Below are 19,936 nucleotides of genomic sequence, written 5' to 3' on the forward strand. Positions count from 1 at the left end.
TCTTTTGGGACACATTGTGGAATTCTATAATAGCAGAAGCACGATAAAAAAAAATATTTATCCAAGAATCAGAAATAAGTATGTATTAAAAGTAAATATCAAGTGTGAGTTTTCAGTGGAAAAAATAGGCATGGATTTACGAAGACAAATAAATATAGGAAACTTATGGGGCAGCCAGGTATAACTAAAAATGTTGGGACACAGGATCTAAACAATCTGAATTTTCAGTCTCGGCATCAACAATGACTCAATGTGTTGCACTGGGAAAAATATCTGAATCTCGGTCTTCCTTCTTCGGGCTATAAATTCAACAATAATTGGTATGGCAATGTAGAGTATAGTAGTGAGAAAAGATAGTGGGTTCAAAGCTCTATCACTTACTAGGGAGGAACGTGCTAATTATCTTCTCTGTTATTCATGCACAAAAAATGGGTAAGAAAACCTACATTTTAAATTCTGTAAGAATTAAATGAGGTATCTACAGTACTCAGCATATAGTAAGTGTTCAATTAAAGTTGTTACAATTAGTGCTGTTTTCTTATTAGTACCTTGTTTGGGAGATTAAATGTTATAGCGCTTTGAAATAACATTTTAAAAAAAGAAGAAATATAAAATCCTGTCCATCATTTTGATCAAATTATTAAAGAGGTTTTTCAGGAAGAGAAAAAGCTGGATACTGTATAAAAACAGGGATAAGGAAAAAGACAAATAAACATCAGCTAGGGGAGAAAATGAAACATGCCTGTGAAGGATATAAAAAAGCTGGAAAGATAATCTAGAATCAAGTACCAAGGCTGGCTCTTGGAAGAAGGAGTAAATTGCAGGTGATCCCAGTTATCACACAGCATGCAAAGCAAGGCCACAGTTCTAACACACACAGGTTTCAGTTAATACCAAGGAGCCTTGCAAAGGAGAACTACTTGTACTTGACGTGGCCCCAAGAAAGATATTTTAACAATACAAATGGTCTAAGCTCATTTACATATCAAGCAAGTGGTAAAACCACAGATCATCATCAGGAAGCATCAAGAACTGAAGAAATATATAAATTATGACTTAAAGAAGGAGAGAGAAGTACCTTGACATCCTTTATTGTCATTTAGCTGGAATCCATCAGGACAAGTACAATCATAGGACCCTTCTGTATTGACGCAGTATCCTCCCTGGCAAAAACCACTGTCTTCCAAGCATTCATTGATATCTAGAAATAAAATTTAAAAATTTTAGATTAGATAGACTGTATCTTAAACAATTAGGTACTTTTCTTTGCCTTTACACACAAAACTCACATAAATGTACATTGTTTTACATCACTCATAACACGTGATTTTAAATAAATGACAGCTTTTTAACTTTTAGAGCTTTTCAAAAATGAAACATTTTGAAAGGATTTTCATTTTGAACAATATATAAAATGAAATTTTAACATCAAATGAAATTAACTGGAAGAGGAAAAGTCAAAATTCTGTAACAAAGAATAATTTACTAAGCTATATTCTTGGTGATGATAAAGAATAAAAATATTCTTTAAACATGTATTGTTAAGAATATCTCGAGCACCTCTTTATACAAGATCTTGTTTTATGTATTATAGAAAAAATTTTAAAAGCATTTGGCATGGTCCCTGCCCCTAAAGAGACATGATTGTTCAAAAAAATTTCTATTCATAAAAATAAATTCATGAAATATTAAATTGTTTTAGAAACCTAAAACAATTTAACATAAGAACTGCCAAAATATAATTACTTGTCAAAAGAATAGTACCAACTTCAGGTATCACATGAATTTAGAGAAATCATAAAGGGCAAAGAAGGAAGGACTGATGTAACAAAAAAATTTACTTATAGAGTCTTGACAGCAGGATGGAACGTGGGGGAGGGAGAAGAGAGGCTTTTGGCAGAAAGAGATTCAGCAAGATCAAAGCCTGGTTGAAGTCACTGACTTAGCAGCTGTCACAAACAGGTTTGATGTTGCCTGGATTTTTTAATGTATATATTTATAGCATATGTGCAACTAAAAATGGTTTACGTAACCAGTAATGAGTTTTGACTATGAGCATGTGAGACAATTAATGACCCCCCTCACTGCATGAACACTAGGCAGCTCTCTCCAGAGGGCTGGTTAGTACCACATTTACTCCTAGTCAGAGCTCATTATTCATAACACACTCCACGGGTCCCTCTTCTGTTGTCTGTGCAGGATTTAAATTATTAACACTGAAGAAAGCTAAGAAACAAAACCTTCTTTGTTCTCTCAGAATTTGGCATATTGTGACATTTCTTGCAAATAATTATGATTGCTGCTAAAACATATGAGAAGCTCCAGGAGGAAGTAAATATGGAGACTGTTGCAATCTCTCTAATTCTCATTGTCTGGTTCAATATAAGGGGGCGTTGAATTAAATTTTCAAAGAACCTAATCAATCAATCGACTTCTGTAGCAAGTTATTATGATGTTCATCCAGATTTAAAATGTTTCTGAATATTAATCCTAAAACATAAAACATAGCTGATGTGACTTTATCACCACTGAGGTGGGTTATCACTTTTACTTTAGTGTGTTTTTCTGACTTCGCTGAAGTATAATTTACATACAATAAAATGCATTTAAAAAGTCTATTTCAATGAGTTTTGACAAATGTAGATATTCTTATAATCATAATCATAAACAAGTTATAGGCATTTCTGTATCCATATCTGTTGAGATCCACTACTGGGTTCTTCAGTCATTGCAAATGCAGTCATTTTTTTAAAGGAACTGATGAGATATCTTTGTAAGGTTGTCATGCCGTAGTGCCAGGTATAAAGCTTGGTAATGTTTTCTTTTGATTCTTCTTCCAATCTGACCTTAAAATCTCCATTTCTTATTAACCTAACGGCCTTGGGTGTAAGTAAAGAGACAGTAATGACCATGCACAGCTAAGACAGATAACAGCATGGAGAACTTAGTGTCTCCTACAAAGTCTGAATATGCCAACAAAAGTTTTATTTGCCAGTTAACTGACCCTTGGTATATCAAGATTTCTAAAAGTGGAACCAAAGTTGACAATAGGCTTTTAGATATAGATTCTGTGAAAATAATTCTTAAGCCCCAACCGCCTGCTAATTTCATGATTTTGAACAGTGATTGTACCAAATGGGGATAAATTCTAGTCTATTGTTTATGAATTTGTGCCATAGAACATAGACTAAATTAATAAACTGGACCAACCATTAACAAAAAGAAAGGTATAGGCCTTTCCAGAGCCCCAAAAGGTTTCCTTGTGCCCCTTCTGTTTGGCTGCTTCTGCACAGCATAGTGTTTTTGAGATTCATCCAAACTGTTGTGTAGATAGCTCGCTCCTCTTCATTGCCTGAATGTCCCATAATCTGTTTACCCATTCACCTTTTGATGAGTATTTGGAGTACTGCATTTTGGCTATTATGAATAAAGTTTCTATACACATTCATGCCTAAGTCTGTGTGTGACATCTGCTTTTATTTTCCTTGAGTAAACTCCTAGGAGTGGAATGGCTGGGTGACACAGCAGCTTTAACTTTTGAAGAAACTGTTTTCTAAAGTGGCTGTACCACTTTACACTCCCACTGGCAGGGCATGAAAGTTCCAGCTGATTCACATTTATTCTCGCGGCTCCATGGCTATTCTAATGGGTGTTAAGTAGCAGGTCGGTTACTAGATCTACCTTTATTTCTTTGCTCTGTAGGAAACTGAGATAATGAAGAAAAGGCATATTTGGTTATTAGCATCTCAATTCAAAAAAAGATCAAGGAGAATCCTGAGAACATGACTTTCAGCAACTAGAGGAACACTTCGTTCCCTGAGATGTTTGCCTCAATGTTGTGAAGCACATCAGCTTTGTTGATACCACTTTAAAATAATTTGATTTTCATTCATTTTCCAAAATCTGAGAGAAATAATGAATGTGAGGAAAAAGAAACATTAAGTGTTCAAAAATAATTGTGCAGACTTTTAAACTCAGTGCATTATGTTAGAGACTGGTTAAGTTTAAATTTTTTTTTTTTTTTTTTTGCAAGACCTCTATCTTCAAAAGGAAAAAGAAAAAAAAGTTGAACATTAAAAGAGCCCAACATGGGACTGTCTTTCATTGCCACCCAGGGTGGTGTGAAAGACAGATAACTTCTAGGACGTGGGCAACAGGCTTTAAGCAATAGTCAATCCTGATCACCCCTCCACTAACACTGTGTTTGTCAAAGTCACCAGTCACCTCCACCTTGCCATGGTCAATTTCTAGTCCTCTCCATGCATAGCAGCCATGTTTGACACAGCTCATCACTCCCTCCTCTTTGAAATACCTTCCTCTCTTGGATTCTGGTTTTCCTCCTTCCCCACGTGTCACTTTCCCCTCAAATCTCCTTGCTTGTTCCCACCCATCCTCTCACTTCTCAATATTGTAGGACCCAGGACTATCTTTGGATCACTTCTTTCTTCTAACTACCTCACTCTGTTGGTGATGTCTTACAATTTAATGGCTTTAAACAGTGTCTCTATGTGGATGACTCCCAGCCCAGAACTCACCTCTGAATTCCAAATACATAGGTGTGACTGCCTTTCATGTATCTTCATTCAAATATTCATTATAGGCATCACAAGTTTAAACTGTCCAAGTCAGCTGCTAATGCCTTCCACAAGGCCTGCTCCCTCGGGGCCTCTGCATATGCTATTCCTTTGAACGAAATGCCCTTCCTCTAAATAATCAAATGTCATCATTTCAGGGAGGCCCCTGAAATGATGACATTTGATTTATTTAAAAATCACTATCTTCCCTCCCTCAGCACTCTCTCTACACACTGCTTTTATGTTTCCTCCATAACATTTATTGCCATTTAACAAACTATATATTTTGCTTACTCATGTTTATTGTTATCTCTGTCACTAGAATGTAAGCTCTATGAGGGTAGGAATTTTGGTCTGTTTGGTTGATTACTGTATGTCCTGTGCCTATAATGTTGCCTGGGACATATTTAGCACTCGGTAAATATTTGTTGAATGAATGTATAAATGAATGATTCTGACAAGGAAAGAAATACTATCACTTTTTCCCACCTTTTTGATTTGGTCCACAAAGGACCAAAAGAGAGAAGCCGCAGGAAGATAGAGGAAATCAGGAATCTTTTTCTCAGGTTTTTCAAGGAATTAGTAGGCAGCAACCACAGTGCGGGGCTGGGGAAGGTGCTACACAGTAGGCATGGAATCAGAGATTGTGCCTGGAAGGGGAACAAGTCAGAGGCAGAGCCTTTGAAGGTTGAGACCCAAGACTGCTAATACCAGGACAGCTGAGGTAACCTCATTATCACAGACTAAGTGGCTACTGAGCATGCTGGAGTGCGGAACACACAGACATGAACACAACGCCTGGGATTCTGACTCTAGGAGAAGGCCAGCAGCAGGACTGCAGAATAACACTGTAAGAAAACAAGGTCTTTGCCAGAGCTATTAGAGGAAAATTACACATGTAAATATAAAAGCCAACAAGAAAGATGGCTCTTCTTTCCACAGCTGTGAGAGGCATGTAAACAGTCATAGCTCAGCTAATTACAGCTAAATACCACTGGGGAGGATCAGAAATAGTACCAGTTGCGAATTAGCAGGCTGAAGTGCTAATATAGTTTCAAGGGAATTCTGACTTACTTGGGTAGACTCCAGTCCTATTTCTAACCTACAACAGTAGGGAAATTAGCCTTGACTTTATGAAAAAAAAAGCGCCAATTATACAACTCCAAAAGAAGCTTTCGCCTGGAATGTAACAGTATCTTATAAACATATATATTAATAATGACGAGCAAGTTGGCTAAAAAGTTTTTGTTTGACTTTTCATGGAACAGATATTTTTAAAGTAAAAATCTTGGACTTCTGATAAGATGGTTATACATAAAAACAGCCAAAACAGAGGAACATGCCCTCTAATGAGGACCCATTTCCCTGGACTTAGTCAGAGGCACAGCCACCCCTTGGCCAGGCCAGGATTGGGGCAGAAGGACTTCAGTGCCTTAGAGGTGCCTTGCCTCTCATTTATTTCCACAACAGGTTCTTCCATGACTGGCTCCCCGCAAGACTGCCTATCCCACCTTGGAATGCCACTATGCTGGATCATTCACATTTACTCATATGTTCTCCAAACATGGTTTTTCATACCATCAAATTTTATTACACTGATTAATCACTCGTTTGACCATTTGCTTATTTTTCAATAGGTATGTCGATTACAACTTTTCAACTGGTGTCAGAAGATGATTTACTGATTCCTTGATAATGTAGACTTCACAGCTCCTGAGACCGCCAACGCTGCCCTCCGGAAAGCCTGTGACTGCTTGTGTCAAGTTCTCTGGTCAGAGAAGCAGGAGGCTATAAAGTACAGTGGATCCTTCCCAACCGACTGGGACTGGGAGGCAAAAAAGTAGCTGGGGCCATTAAAATATGGGCTACAAAACCATCCACTTCCGGTGGGGTTCAGTCCCTCACTCAGGAACTCTTAACTCTCCATGTGGGGCACAGACCTGCCGCATTCTGGTTTCACAACTGACAGGGTCTAAATTCAGCAAACCATCAGATGAGCTGGAAAAAAACTATTACAGAGAGAATTCACAAGTGACAGACGGGTGACAGACTGGTTCAGCAGCCCTGACCACCTCAAAGAGGTTCCGACCCATGGCAGGTAGCGAAAAACTGGTTAACAACAGACAGTCAAATATATGGTGACGGAAGGAGACTAGACTTTGGGTGGCGAGTACAATACGGTATACAGATGGTGTATTAGAGAGCTCTGCACTTGAAATCTATATAATGTATTAACCAATGACACCCCATTAAGTTAAATTAAAAACTAAAGCATCCTCGAACATGGTAAAAAAAAAAAATAGTGGTTAACGATTGAATAATGCTGTATACATGGGATGTCTTTTAGAAATATTTTATGCAAAAAGCTCAAAATTGAATTAAAGTTTGGCTCTTAAAAACGTTCCAGTTATCTGGAAAATTAACTTAGATTTACTTACGTGGAATATTTGGATACTGGTCCTGTATAAATAAGGTGTTACAGTTCAGAACTATATACCCAAGACAAACCCTCTACAGCTGAGAAAAGTTAAACTGGTTCTTTACCCCTTCGGCTGGCACAATTCTTCCAAAAAAACAGCTCCAAGCGATACAAAGAAAACCTAAATTTCACTCCCTTCTTTGTATCATTTGTGTGATCATGGGGAAAATATTTGCAGGCACCTAACGTCCTCAACTGCAAAGTCAGAAGACTGGGTTAGAGGACAGACACTTGGATAACCTCCCAGATATCCCTCTGATTCTGGCCTTTCCTGATTTCTGATTCTGAAATCAGGAGCAATTCTCACCTTCACAGTGGTCCCCAAGGGCGGATGCTCTGTAACCCTGGTCACAAACACAGCGGAAGGAGCCCTCTGTGTTCCTGCACTGCCCATTAGTGCAGAGATGCTGGTGCTGGCATTCATCAATATCTATGAGCAAGAGATGAGAAGGAAACTGGAAAAATAGTGCTTTACAAACATTTTTAATTATTCATGAAAAATGAGTCTATAAACTATCTTGTTTATAATTAACTTAGATTAGATTTTTCATTGTGTGAATTAAACTGATCTTTAGTAAAAAAATCATTAATCCCCCAATAAGGAAAAAGTCCAGATGAATTTAAAATTTTAATCAATGTGTTAAGGACCTATATATATTTATTCCACTGTTCACTAATAATTGGCAAATACTCTGCTGTAATCTGTAAGCCTCTACTAAACTTCTTAGATTTCTTTTATAGATTCTATGATAACACTGAGTTTAAAACACTTATGTATATAATAGTCTAATGCAGAGGGCAGTCCACTACAGCTCAGTGCCTGTTACTGGATATAAAGTTTTACTGGAAACTAGCACTACCTGTTCATTAAGTATCAGACTGCTGACTCTGACCCCTGATCGAAAGCCTCATCACACACAAGTCATTTCTTTTTCACTAATTTACACGTCAGCCCCCTAATAATCAGTGTTCTGGTTCCATCTCTTTCAATAACAATGATTTTCTGGCCAAACCTAATGGCCATTCCCTCCTCTCAGCCCAGTTGATGTCTAAATTGCCAATGAATCTCTCTTCCTTAATCTACATATACTTGGTTTAGAGATTATTCATTCTAGAATCATAGTCCTGAACTCAGGGTCACACGCGTACATGCATCATATCCACATACAAAAAGAACAATAGTATACTACATGTATTCAATTAAATCAGACTTCATTATTAGAGTTCAATTATTCATCATTAATTTAATGTTCATCATTAGCTTTTAAGTTTCCTGAGGACAGGGATTATGTCTACTGCAGCCTTTATTCCTTCTTACATAACCTAGTGTATTACAATTAGCAGGCATTCAATTCATGTTTATTAATAGGCTTTGTTTATAATGTTTAAGTATATTTATCTGCTTCTGGCAATGTGATTTTATAAGTAAACACAAACATCAGTTTCCACAGGGACCCCGCACCATCGCTGTCCCCATTATTTTGATTATCACAGCATTTCGTACCTAAGATTGGTTTGCCCTACTGATCACCTGGTGGGTGGTTCTGCATATCGCAGGCTCTTCAAAGGAAAAGACCATGAATATTATGAGCTTATTACACTTGTGTAGACTTTGTCTCTTATTATACATTGTAGTTTTCTCTGCACGGTAAGCATTTGATAAATGCTTAGCTAACTGAGGTCAGGAGTTATAAAAGTATAAAACTCTGAGAAGGACTCAGAATCTAGAACCGATTACTTATCTGTGTATATGAGTGTGCTGGTGTGTGTTCTAATATTCTCCACTTTTAGAACAGATATTGTAAAGACCTTCTACATTCCACAAAGGGATAATTGGGAAGGTTATAATAATATTGGTAGATCTCATATATTGTCTCTAACAACACCATCTCAGGAGACCTTTTTACTTATCAAATATTCAAAGTTTATATATAAACATGGATATGATTTGTTTCCTTATAATAAAACTGATCTTGTATAGTGTATTCTGTTCTTACTTAAATGATATTTAAATGACATTTCTTTTCAAGAATACAGTTGTATTCTTGAAAATCACAGTTGATACCATAATACCTTGAAGCTCAAGATGCATATATTTATTGAGAAGCGAAGTAATTTTTGTATAAATTTCAATGAAAAAAATTTTAAAGTCTAAGTTCAACCCCATCGTGACCCAAAATCCTCACTATCACCTATAGGAATGGGATATATTTATTTCAGTCTTGCTGTAAAGTCTTCTTTAGTGATTTATTTTTTAAAAGGAAGAAATTTAAAAAGCTAAATACACACAAAAACTCGGGTCATTAACATTCCACAGGATAACAGGTCGATACAATGACCTAACTGCTGAAATCCTAGTATGTAAAACTTCTAAATGAATTTAATAGAATTGAGTTTCTGTAGTAAGGAGTTACAGGGAGCCATAATTTTTCTTCCTAATATTAATGCCCATCTACTGATCACTAACACCACATTTTTCAAATTTAAGCTTTTCTCATTCTGTTTTATTGACTTTCCTGACCTAAGTTTAAGTCCTTTGCTTTCTGGCACTATAAAGCAATCAATATCTAGGTAGTTTTTCAAAGACACACTCATTTTACTGAATGCACAATTTTTCAGGCCAAGTGTCTGAAATCACAGTAGTGCACGGTGTCACACTCCTACCTTCACACTGGTCTTTTGCTGCTGACAGCTGGTACCCCTGCCCACAGGTACACCTGAAGGAGCCCTCGGTGTTTTTGCACTGTCCATTTATGCATAGGTTCCCTTGCTGACATTCATCAATATCTGTAAACACAAACAATGACAACTGTTATAAATAAGGGCATATCTAGAAGACCCATTTAGCTCAACTCTGGGATCACAAACCAAGCTACTGCCTTCGGAGCCTTCCATTTCCATGTTGGCCTTTTTAGGCATTAGACACAACAAGAAAAAATTTTATAAACAAAGGAAAAAAAAACTACTCAGGAGAATGCATCACTCTCTACAATGCATCCTGGGGTAAGGATTACAAAAACAATAGTATTTCCTATATGAGACTTTATAAATTTTAGTATGATTCAGCCCACTAGTGTTCCTCATATAAACCTCAGTATGCTGAACTATAGAATGGAAATTGTTACAGACAGACAAATTTACGAGCAAGTAAAAGCTACTTTTAATATAACATCAAGCCCTTCACCATCTCTCTCATACTTTAGGTAGAGCATACACAATATGAAATCTTGAAAACAGAAGACAGAACCTCAAGTATAAAATAAGGATGATCTGGCAGTTTGTAGACCTGTAGAGTTTCAGGAAAGAAGACAGAATAAAAACTCTACCAAGAATTAAAAAAATAAAACCAAAATATAGGCAGTTATAGAGAGGAATAGACATTTCCACTGTATTTAGAAGATGCTGAAAAGCATAAGGTCAAACACTCGTATTAAAAGACACTGAACTTATTTTCAAAGAAACAAGGAAAGCTAAGCAAAATGATATCATGATGACAGCTGCTGGAATGCCAAAGGAAAAAGTGGTGAGAAGTTTTTTAAATGCCTTGATTAAACATAAACTTATTGACTGAGAAAATATAATCCTTTATAAGTGTTCTAAAAAATGTCATGTATACAATTTATACAAATGTAGAAAGAATTGGATTCATCAGTAACTTGAAAACACTTATGGTATAAGTGGTTAGTTTTCTAATTGTTTTTATTTGGCCATTAGGTTGGTCTGATCTAATCAGATAATTCTTTCTTGAACAGATGAAAATCATACCAGTCCTAGACTCAGAGGGGGAGAAAGGAGCCGTAATCTAAAAAGAGCAGAATTTGTTTTAAGAAAACCGTGTCTTAATGATCAATGTCTGACTATTGTTTTCTTCCAAAAACATCTTATTTAAAATGCATCTAAAAGTTTTTTCCAGGAGGATTCGATTAACTGCACAGTCATTCCCCTCAAGTATTATTGACAATTACCTGTTTCCTGAGCAAAGTTGCATTTCTTAATCTCTCATGAGGCATTAACCTTTTGAATTTTTATCCTGATATAAACAAGGTCTTGGGTTATCCCATATGTCCTGAAAAAGCTTACATAAACTATTAATGTAATTGGAATTCAGGAATTTGTTTCTTATTTATTTAATTTTATGCAGAAATCAGTTTACTAGAAACTTTTGTTTCACTTATTGTGTTATTGATCCCGTTAATTTATAAATAAGTCCTGGCTACCAACTACTGACTGCCAACAGAAATTAAAAAGCAAGCTGGATTTCATTTTAAGAACTATTTTATGTCCTTCCAACACACTCTAAGTCCATTAGCTTTAGGAGTGGTCGACAGCAAAGAATAGCCTACATCATATTTTCTTTCAGCACATTCTATAAAATACTAGCAATCTCTCCGTTGAAGAACTTCAGACCAACAACAGTTCACGTATCTGGTTAGATCTCATGTAATGTCTGACATTTTTAGTGCCTTGGACTCTTTTTGACTTTCTCAAAGAAGATGACAAATTAAGCTTTCCCATGCGAAGATGTCTGCTGCAAGAATATACCCTCCATTCCAAGTACCGTCAGGATGAGCCAGACATCTTACATAAGTTACTCATTTATATTGGGAAGAATGTCAGAAGTAATTCATTATAAGTAATGACATACACATTTGGAATAACTTGAGGCAATACAGTTATCTTGAATAGGGTGATCTTTGGGCACTTAAACAACCAAGGGTAACGGAGAAAGTTTAGTTCTATAGATAAAAAGGCGTTTTTCTTTTCAGATGAGGGACAAACTCCCTATGACAAAAGAAAGCTTTCCAAAAAACGAGGCACACGGGATGAATGTCTTCTCTCTTTTGTGCCAAGAGAGAAATATAAAATATCATTCTCTGTGAAAGATATTTAAGGGACTTTTTACACATATTACTATGACAAGTCCAGCTCAGAGTTAAAATAGAGACTATCTCTACTTATTCATAAATTTAGCACATACAGTACTATAGTGTACAGATATAGGGACATACAAAGACATGGATACAAAATCTACAAAGAAACAAGTAGAAATGAATTAATACATTAGATCATGTATTTACAACCTGAAAAAAGTCATCAGTACATTTAGTGAGGTGAAAACAAAGACAGTATTTAGGACTATCAGAAAGGTGTGATGGGCAGAGTTGCAAGAATGTTAAATAAGGGACAGATTTATGACCTGGGAAGAATCTGACATCTGTGAGCTGATGTGGTTGGGAAAGATTATGAAATAATTAAAGAAAAAGAATGTTACATAATTTATTATTGTAAAAAGGAAGGACTTTTCTTGGAGAGTGAGGAAACAGATAGTGTATGTAGGTTTCAATCCAGACTGCAATGGAATGACCACAGGAGACTCAGAGTACAGGGTAAGGTTAAACAGCAAATGGGGGTAACAGCCCTTTCCCACCTCCAAGCTTTGACATGTGCTGTTTTCTCTGCCTGCTAAGTTTTTCTCCCCTTTGTATTCAATAATTTAAAACCAAGTTCAAATGGCAACACCTCTGTGAGGGTCTCTCAGAAGCACGCAAGCAGAATTAGTCACATGCTTCTTGGCCTTAATAGAACTTTGTACATGTTTATTATTTGGCAAATAACATTACCAGCTACAATGCGACATGATCTGCCCTTACACTCTCATTCTCCATGTACTACCTCTGTTTCTGTATTATCTTATGTAATCCTGACATCAACCCCAGTAGGTACCATTATTGTTGCTTTTTTGCAGATGAGCATGTAAGGGTTAGTGAAGAGAACTTGTCTAAGCTCACACAGCCTCTGAGTGTCCAAGCCACAATCTAATATATTACTTAAAAAAAAAAAAAAAAAAACTAAACTCTGGATTTTATTCGGATTTCACCACATTTTCCATTTATGTCATTGTTTTGTTCCAGATTCCAATTCAGGGCACCACATTACACTTAAGCGTCTTGTCTCCTCAGTCTTTCCTTGTGTTTCTTGTTTTCTTGTTTTGTCTTGAGGGTATGAGCCAGAATCCTGTAGAATGTCCCCAGTCTGGATCTGCCTGATATTTTTTTCATGATTAGACTTGAGTTACAGGCTTTTGGAAAGAATAGCACAGAGGTGAAGAACCCTAGTCTTCACAACGTCAGGGGTATGTGGCATCACTGATGACATTATCCTTCATCACTTGGTAGTTTATTATCTATAATTATCTGTTGCAGGTTTACATCTCTTTCAAGGAATCAAAATTCTCTGAAAGATCACAGCCTCTCAGTAATATCTGCAGTTGAAAACAGTGCCTGGAACATGTTGGCTCCTTGATGCACTGGAGGAAGGAAAGAAGGATGAAGAGAAGTTTCTGCAGCAGCTCAGCAGAGTGCCTCACAGACGGAAAAATATGAATGTTCCTAGGAGTGGCGTCAATTGATGATGTGAATTCTGGAGTGCTAGGGAGACCTATTAGAGAGCAGCAGCCTCAGCTGAGATGCCGATGGCCAAGAATAAGGGAATGGTAATGAGTCATTCATTCAACATGAGTTTACTCTGAGCATTATCCACCTAGAGAGTCCAATCCCTGAATATTAGGGATGACATGAGGTCTGGAAATCTGAGATTAATTATCTAAGGTTGCAAAGCACAGAATATTCCTAGGGCAGTTGTGACATCAATTTGGACGGCTCAGATAATGCAAGTTAAATAAAGCAGTAATGACAAACGAATTTGGAATAGGAAGGATGGATTACAAGAGTTTTCATGAATAAGCCGATAAAAAGAAGCAGGCACGCTGAGAAGAAAAAAGGCACGCCACAGGACATGGCAATAAACTAGATATAGCCATTAAATAAAGATGAACAATGACTTTTAACGTTTGAGACCTTCGTCCACCATTAACTCTGTGTATGAGGAAAGAAATAATACCTCTCAGAAGATTCTCATGTTTAATTTGGTCTGAGATGCCTGGCTTAAGGAGTGGTTAGGAAAGCTGTGGATGTGGACCAGGAGGAAAAGGACCAAGAGAAAAGGAAGATGGGTCTACTTTATATGCTCCACTGGGACTGGCTGGTATTCTGTTGTATGAAAGAAGAAAGGCACCAAATTTCAGATGTCTGTGAATTCCCTACCGCCGGTGAGAGATTCTTCAATTTGATAAATAGGAAAAGATAGTGACATAAATTTACAAAATAGGAAATATAAATGTTTAATTGTTCATTAGAAGTTATAATTACATAATTAAGATTATATTAAGGTATATTACTTGTTAATGAAATAAATTTAATAATTAGAAGTGTTTGGAGAATTATTAAAGAAAACAAGCGTTAAAAATATTAAACTTTGTAAAATAAACATACATTTTAAAAGTTAAAATTTAGTGTCCTATCAAAACAGTAAAAAAAATTCAGACCATCTTATCCATAATTCCACTTCTGTGAATAAAGAAGTAATCCTAAAATTCAGATATAGGTTTCTTTTTTTAAAAAAATGAGACTTTTTTTTTTTTCACATAATGATGAGAAGTTAGGAAAAAATATGCTCGTTCAACACCTGAAGAACAGGAAGTAAATGGTGATATAGCAATATGCCGGAATGTTATGTAGCCTTTTAAAAATAATTTTGAAAAGCTTACATATAGTATTAAGTTACAAAAAGCAGAATTCAAAATTCTACACAGACTGTAAAATATTCATAAGATATAAATATCTTTGAATGAGATTATATTGTACCTCATCTTTTTTTTGCCTTTCTGCATTTGCTAAGTTTTATACAATGACCGTATGTTGTTTTCATTTAAATTGTTCATAGAGAATTTATTTATTTATTTATTTAAATTTATTGCGCTGATACTGGTTAATAAAATTATCATAGCAATTTCACTGAGATATAATTCATGTACCATGCAATTCACCTATTTACAGTGTATGATGTTTTTAGTATGTTCACAGAATTGTGCACCTGCATATATCATCTATATAATGAGAAAAATTCTAAATAAACAGATGTATAGTTTATAAATGCTCTGTAAAAATACACTACCTTCCTTTATATAAACAGATATGGTCTGTATTTAATCACTTTCAAAGATGCCAACTAGAAAGTGCCCCAAGTAGCTCAGTCAAAATAAATGACAGGTAGCGTGGGTCCCTTTTCTAATAGACTCTTAATGGAGGTTCAAATAAAAATGAGAAATTTGATCACAGCATTTACCTTTACAGTGCTTGTGGTCTGGAGTCGGGGTGTAGCCTTTGTGACATGAGCACCTGTAGGAGCCTTCAAGGTTGGAGCAAGTCCCATTTGTGCAGACCTTTGGTTCCAGGCACTCATCCACATCTTGAAGAATGTTGTAGGATGGAAAGGGAAAAAAAGACAAAAAGTTGAATTTGAAATAGTGGATCTTTAAAAGAGGAGTGCCTTCTTTAAGATAAGCTTTCGAATTCACTCTTAGAAGGAAAAGCTCTGGTATGAGCTGCATGTATGACGGGTCTATCCCTTAACATAGTTTTCACAAAGTAACTCGAAAATGAACCAAATATTTTTTATGAATAAATTTGACGTAAGATTTATTGTAAAGGGAAGGGAGAAAGAGATGTTTTAGAGCAACATCCCCCATAAAATAAAATACTCTAAGGAATCAAAGATGTGTCGAGGTCTACTTGGGGAACTGATGAGTTCTACAGGATGTGAAGATTCACAAAGGCCAAAGATGGCTCATCACCCAGAACAAACACAGGAAAAAGTATAACAGAAAAGTGGAAAAAAAAAAACTTTAATAAAATGTCCTAAGATGGTACTGAATCAGTATCATAGAAACCAATCTAGGAGACAAACATAAGCCTATTTAAGCAGTTTGAAGGTAAGATAGAGGCAGAAGAGTCAGATAAAATAATAATAATAACTAATCTTTACCAGGCACTTAACTGTCTACAGACACTAAAGGCTTTACATATATCATCTCATTTAAACCTAATGAAATCCAGAGAAGCTAACCATTTTACAGAGAAAGGAACCAAGGCTTAGAGAAGTTCAATAGCTTGCCCAAAGCCACATAGACAATGGCAGCTCTGAGATCTGAATCCAGTCACCATAAACTCCAAAGCCCATCCTTTATCCTGACTGTAAGTTTCCAGTATAGACAAAGTTAAGTCTAGTGACAGTAAAAGGAAGAATTATGAGTTTACGTTTGTTTTTATTATTTGCTAACAGCATTTATATAGAAAGTAATCATTTAAATGTTCATTGATTTCATTCAACAAACATTCATTAGCTCCAATGAGAGCACTGTTCATTCAAAGGAAAAATTGGAGTTCTGTGCCTCATCCGAATGCCCTTGGGAACATCCACTGCATGTTGTAGTGGGAAGGCATATAATATAGTATGAATAAGCAAACGCTTAGAGGAAAAACAAACCACAAAATGCTATAAATACATAGCATCGCAATTTAGGTTAATTTTATATGCAATCTATAACTTAAGGCATCTTAATCACAAGGCAGACAAACAAGAAGGAGGAAAAAGCTCCTGATTGCATTCACTTCATTTTACAGTGCTCACCACAAAAGCATTAGAGATTTCCATCCTCCCAAAGTCAACAGGCAGAGTCCTGAACACATTAACAACAGAGATCAAGTTTTACGTCTGCCATCCAGAATTCAGATTGCATTCATTTGCACTGCATTTCATTAAAACTATGTTCTGTCTTACAACAGAATTCAGAAATAAAACATTACCAAAATAAGGCCAAGGGGTGTGTGTGTGTGCGTGGGTTTGTTCCATATGCATCTTGAGAACAGTTGGCACTGCCTCGGTGTTCTACCCTACTTTCACAAAATCACGAATTATGGTGAACTGACTCTACTCCATGACAACAAAAATAGCACTTCCAGTCCGATTCAGTATTCGTTCTTCCTTTGGTTGTGGGAATCCATTTTTGTAAACACAGAAAGCAAACAACTTGAAAGAAGAAGCCAAATACTGGAGCCAAAGTAAATAATGGGACAGAGTGAGCCTAGAAGCTAAGCATGAAAATTCCTGACAGCAACGTAAAAATGTCATGTCCAGTATGTGGTTTGGTTTCAAAAATGTTAACAATGTGAAAAATGTATGGATTGCTCTCTTTAATCATTCATGCACCAGGGACTTATGGGGCTGCAGAATGTAACAGCAAGATTGGTTTAAGGTCATAGCTTCTCTAGTTAAAGTAAATTAAGAGACCTTATGGATATTCATGAGATATTTGTGCAAGTTATATTTTGCTAGGCTACTATCATGATTAACGATTAAACAGAATGCCTTGAAATGTCTAGGGAAGCCTGATGTGTTTACTCTTTTCTTTACTTATTACAGACATAATTGCATAGAACCAGGATCCTATCAAATCAGTCATTTACATGTAGATCGAACAGTTTGAATTGAAATGAGTACTTGGCCTTAATGAAGCTTGTGCACTTAAGGAAATAACTATATAGCAAAATATCACTAAAGAATCTCTATAAGGGGTCAAAAGTACAAATTTCCAGCTCTAAAATAAGTAAGTCATGGGGATGTAATATACAGCATGGTGATTATAGTTAATAATATTATACTGAATTTTTGAAAGTCGCTAAAGTAGATCTTAAAAGTCCTCATCACAGGGGGAAAAGAATTTGTAACTGTATAGAGATGGATGTTAACTTATTTTGGTGAGCATTTTGCAATGTATACAAATATTGAATCATTATGTTCTACACATGAAACTAATAAAATATATGTCCATTATACCTCAATTAAAAAAAAAAGATCTCTATATAGAAGAAATATGTCTAAACTGGGGCATCACTTGGTAGATGTAGAAGAAGTAAAATAAACTCAGTGTTGGATCTTTAGCCCAGACTCGTGGCCTAAACTGCAGATCCCTGCACCTAGTTGGTCAGGCACCTCTGAGTCTACATGGCCAAAAGTGATCTTTCCCACTGCCTTCTCTTCATGCTGTCTCCCAATGTCAGTACATGGTACCACCACCCACTCAAATATCAAGTCAGACACTGGGGCTTCATCCTTTCTAGACCTTCCACTCTTTCCCCACATTTATTACTAAGCACATCAAGTCTACTTTCCAAATATCTCTTGAATGCACCCACTTTATTTCATTCCTATACTACTCTTCTCTCTCACACAGGTTGCTACCATGGTCTTTTATTTTTCTAGTTCAAGTCTGCCCTTTTCTAATCCATTATCCAACCCACAGCTAGAGTAACCTTTCTAAAATACAAATCCGATCAATGGTGTTGCTACTCAAAACCTTCATTGGTTTCCAGTGTTCTTCAATTAGTCAAAGACACAAACTCGGGGGACCCTGAGTGGTACTGGCAGAAGGACCTACTCCAGCAGTCCTTTCTTCCACCCTACCCACCTCACCGTCCATCACTCAGGGCCCCTATCCCTGCAGCAGAGGGAGGGGACTATGTCTTTGGCTTTTTATACTGGAGCTCAAAACTCATCCTACATTAGGATTATAGTCTTATAGAAGAGTCATACTATCCAAATTCTTACAATGCATACACATAATGAGTTCAAAAGGAAAAACTTATTATGAAAAACACTCTGTCTATAGAAAAATGACTTCCAAAGTCAACTCAAAAAAAAAAAATTCACCATTGGGCTTTTAGGACATAATTTGGCATTTTCCATTCAATTAATCAATTAAAACTTCCCACAGTAAGGAAGTTACCAAGGGTTTATGAGCACTTTGTGGATATGACAGTTCCAAAGCTTATGAATCCACCTCGCTATATTACTACCCAATCCAAAGTGATCCTGCTCATCTATAATACCTGCGCAGACTCTAACAAATGCCTTGTTAAAAAGAAATGCCAAGCCCATAGAATTTCCTCTAATATACTCCATCAGAAGATGCAATCCGGATGGTCTGGCATGATTTGTCCTTAATGAACTCTGGTTGATTCTTAACGATCATTGCTTCCTTTTAAAAATGTTTCACCTCATCATTTGAATCATGTAGTCTTTAGTTCTTTGTCAAGATCAATATGAAGTTCAGCAGTCATCAGTTCCCAAACTCCACCTTTCTTTCCTCTTTGCGGGGCTATGAGGACATTAACCTCTCTCCAGCTCTCTAACAACATTCCGTTCTCCACAATTTCACAAAGATGACGCCCACCTGGCCAGCAATCCCACCTGCAAATTCTCTCATTGCCTTAGGATATAATTCATCTGGGTCAGGAACCCTTTTGAAATTTCCTTTCCTAATGTCCTGGGGACACAGCAGACTGCCTGAAGCCCCTCCCTGGTGGGCTGGACCTCTAAGGTACAGAAGGTATTCAATAGCTGACTACACACAAGTCAGCCTAAGGCTGTGCCACTACTCCACTTCCATTTCACTTATCAGCTCCTGGAGATGGTTCAGGATTGGTCCCAGAGCAACCGTTTGCCTGCACTACTTCCTGTACTTTCAAGGAGACAAATCTGTCAGCACTCTGAACCAGTTATTTTTCAGAGTCCATTCAGCCTCATTTAATTCCTTAGTGACCAACACAGACTTCATTTGATATGAGAAGAAAACATCTTATTTTATCACTACAGCTATATAAAAATACAGGATTACTCTTTGTCCCAAACATGCCACTACTTCAATGATTCTTCACACATAGGTCTTTTATACTAAAGATGATGGGAAAACATATTTGACAGAAAAGCAAGCATGGCAAAGTGAAAGACAGATGCTGGTTAGGCCAGTGTGCCAAAACAACCTCAACTGCACTTGAGATACAGCAAATCCTCAGGGTCTCAGGCCCCCCGTCAATTTCAAGTTAAAATATGCAGTAACAGAGATGCCTATAAAAATATGTTGTATGTTCCTCAAAGACTCATCACTGCCTTTCGGAACTGGAAAACAGCCAACGCTATGCACATC

The 19,936-nt window shown here is 36.6% G+C and overlaps 1 protein-coding gene across 1 annotated transcript in view; it reads right to left on the reverse strand.

Moving 5' to 3' along the window:
- Positions 1–19,936, reverse strand: part of LTBP1 (latent transforming growth factor beta binding protein 1) — a 345,549-nt gene that overhangs the window by 68,659 nt on the left and 256,954 nt on the right. Inside the window, 4 exon segments of the mRNA XM_039887438.1 lie at positions 1,079–1,201; positions 7,361–7,483; positions 9,718–9,840; positions 15,238–15,360. Of these exon segments, the coding sequence (XP_039743372.1) occupies positions 1,079–1,201; positions 7,361–7,483; positions 9,718–9,840; positions 15,238–15,360 (492 nt within the window).

Source organism: Pteropus medius, unplaced genomic scaffold (assembly GCF_902729225.1).
Source record: "Pteropus medius unplaced genomic scaffold, Ma_sr-lr_union100, whole genome shotgun sequence".
In the NCBI taxonomy this organism is placed as follows: domain Eukaryota; kingdom Metazoa; phylum Chordata; class Mammalia; order Chiroptera; family Pteropodidae; genus Pteropus; species Pteropus medius.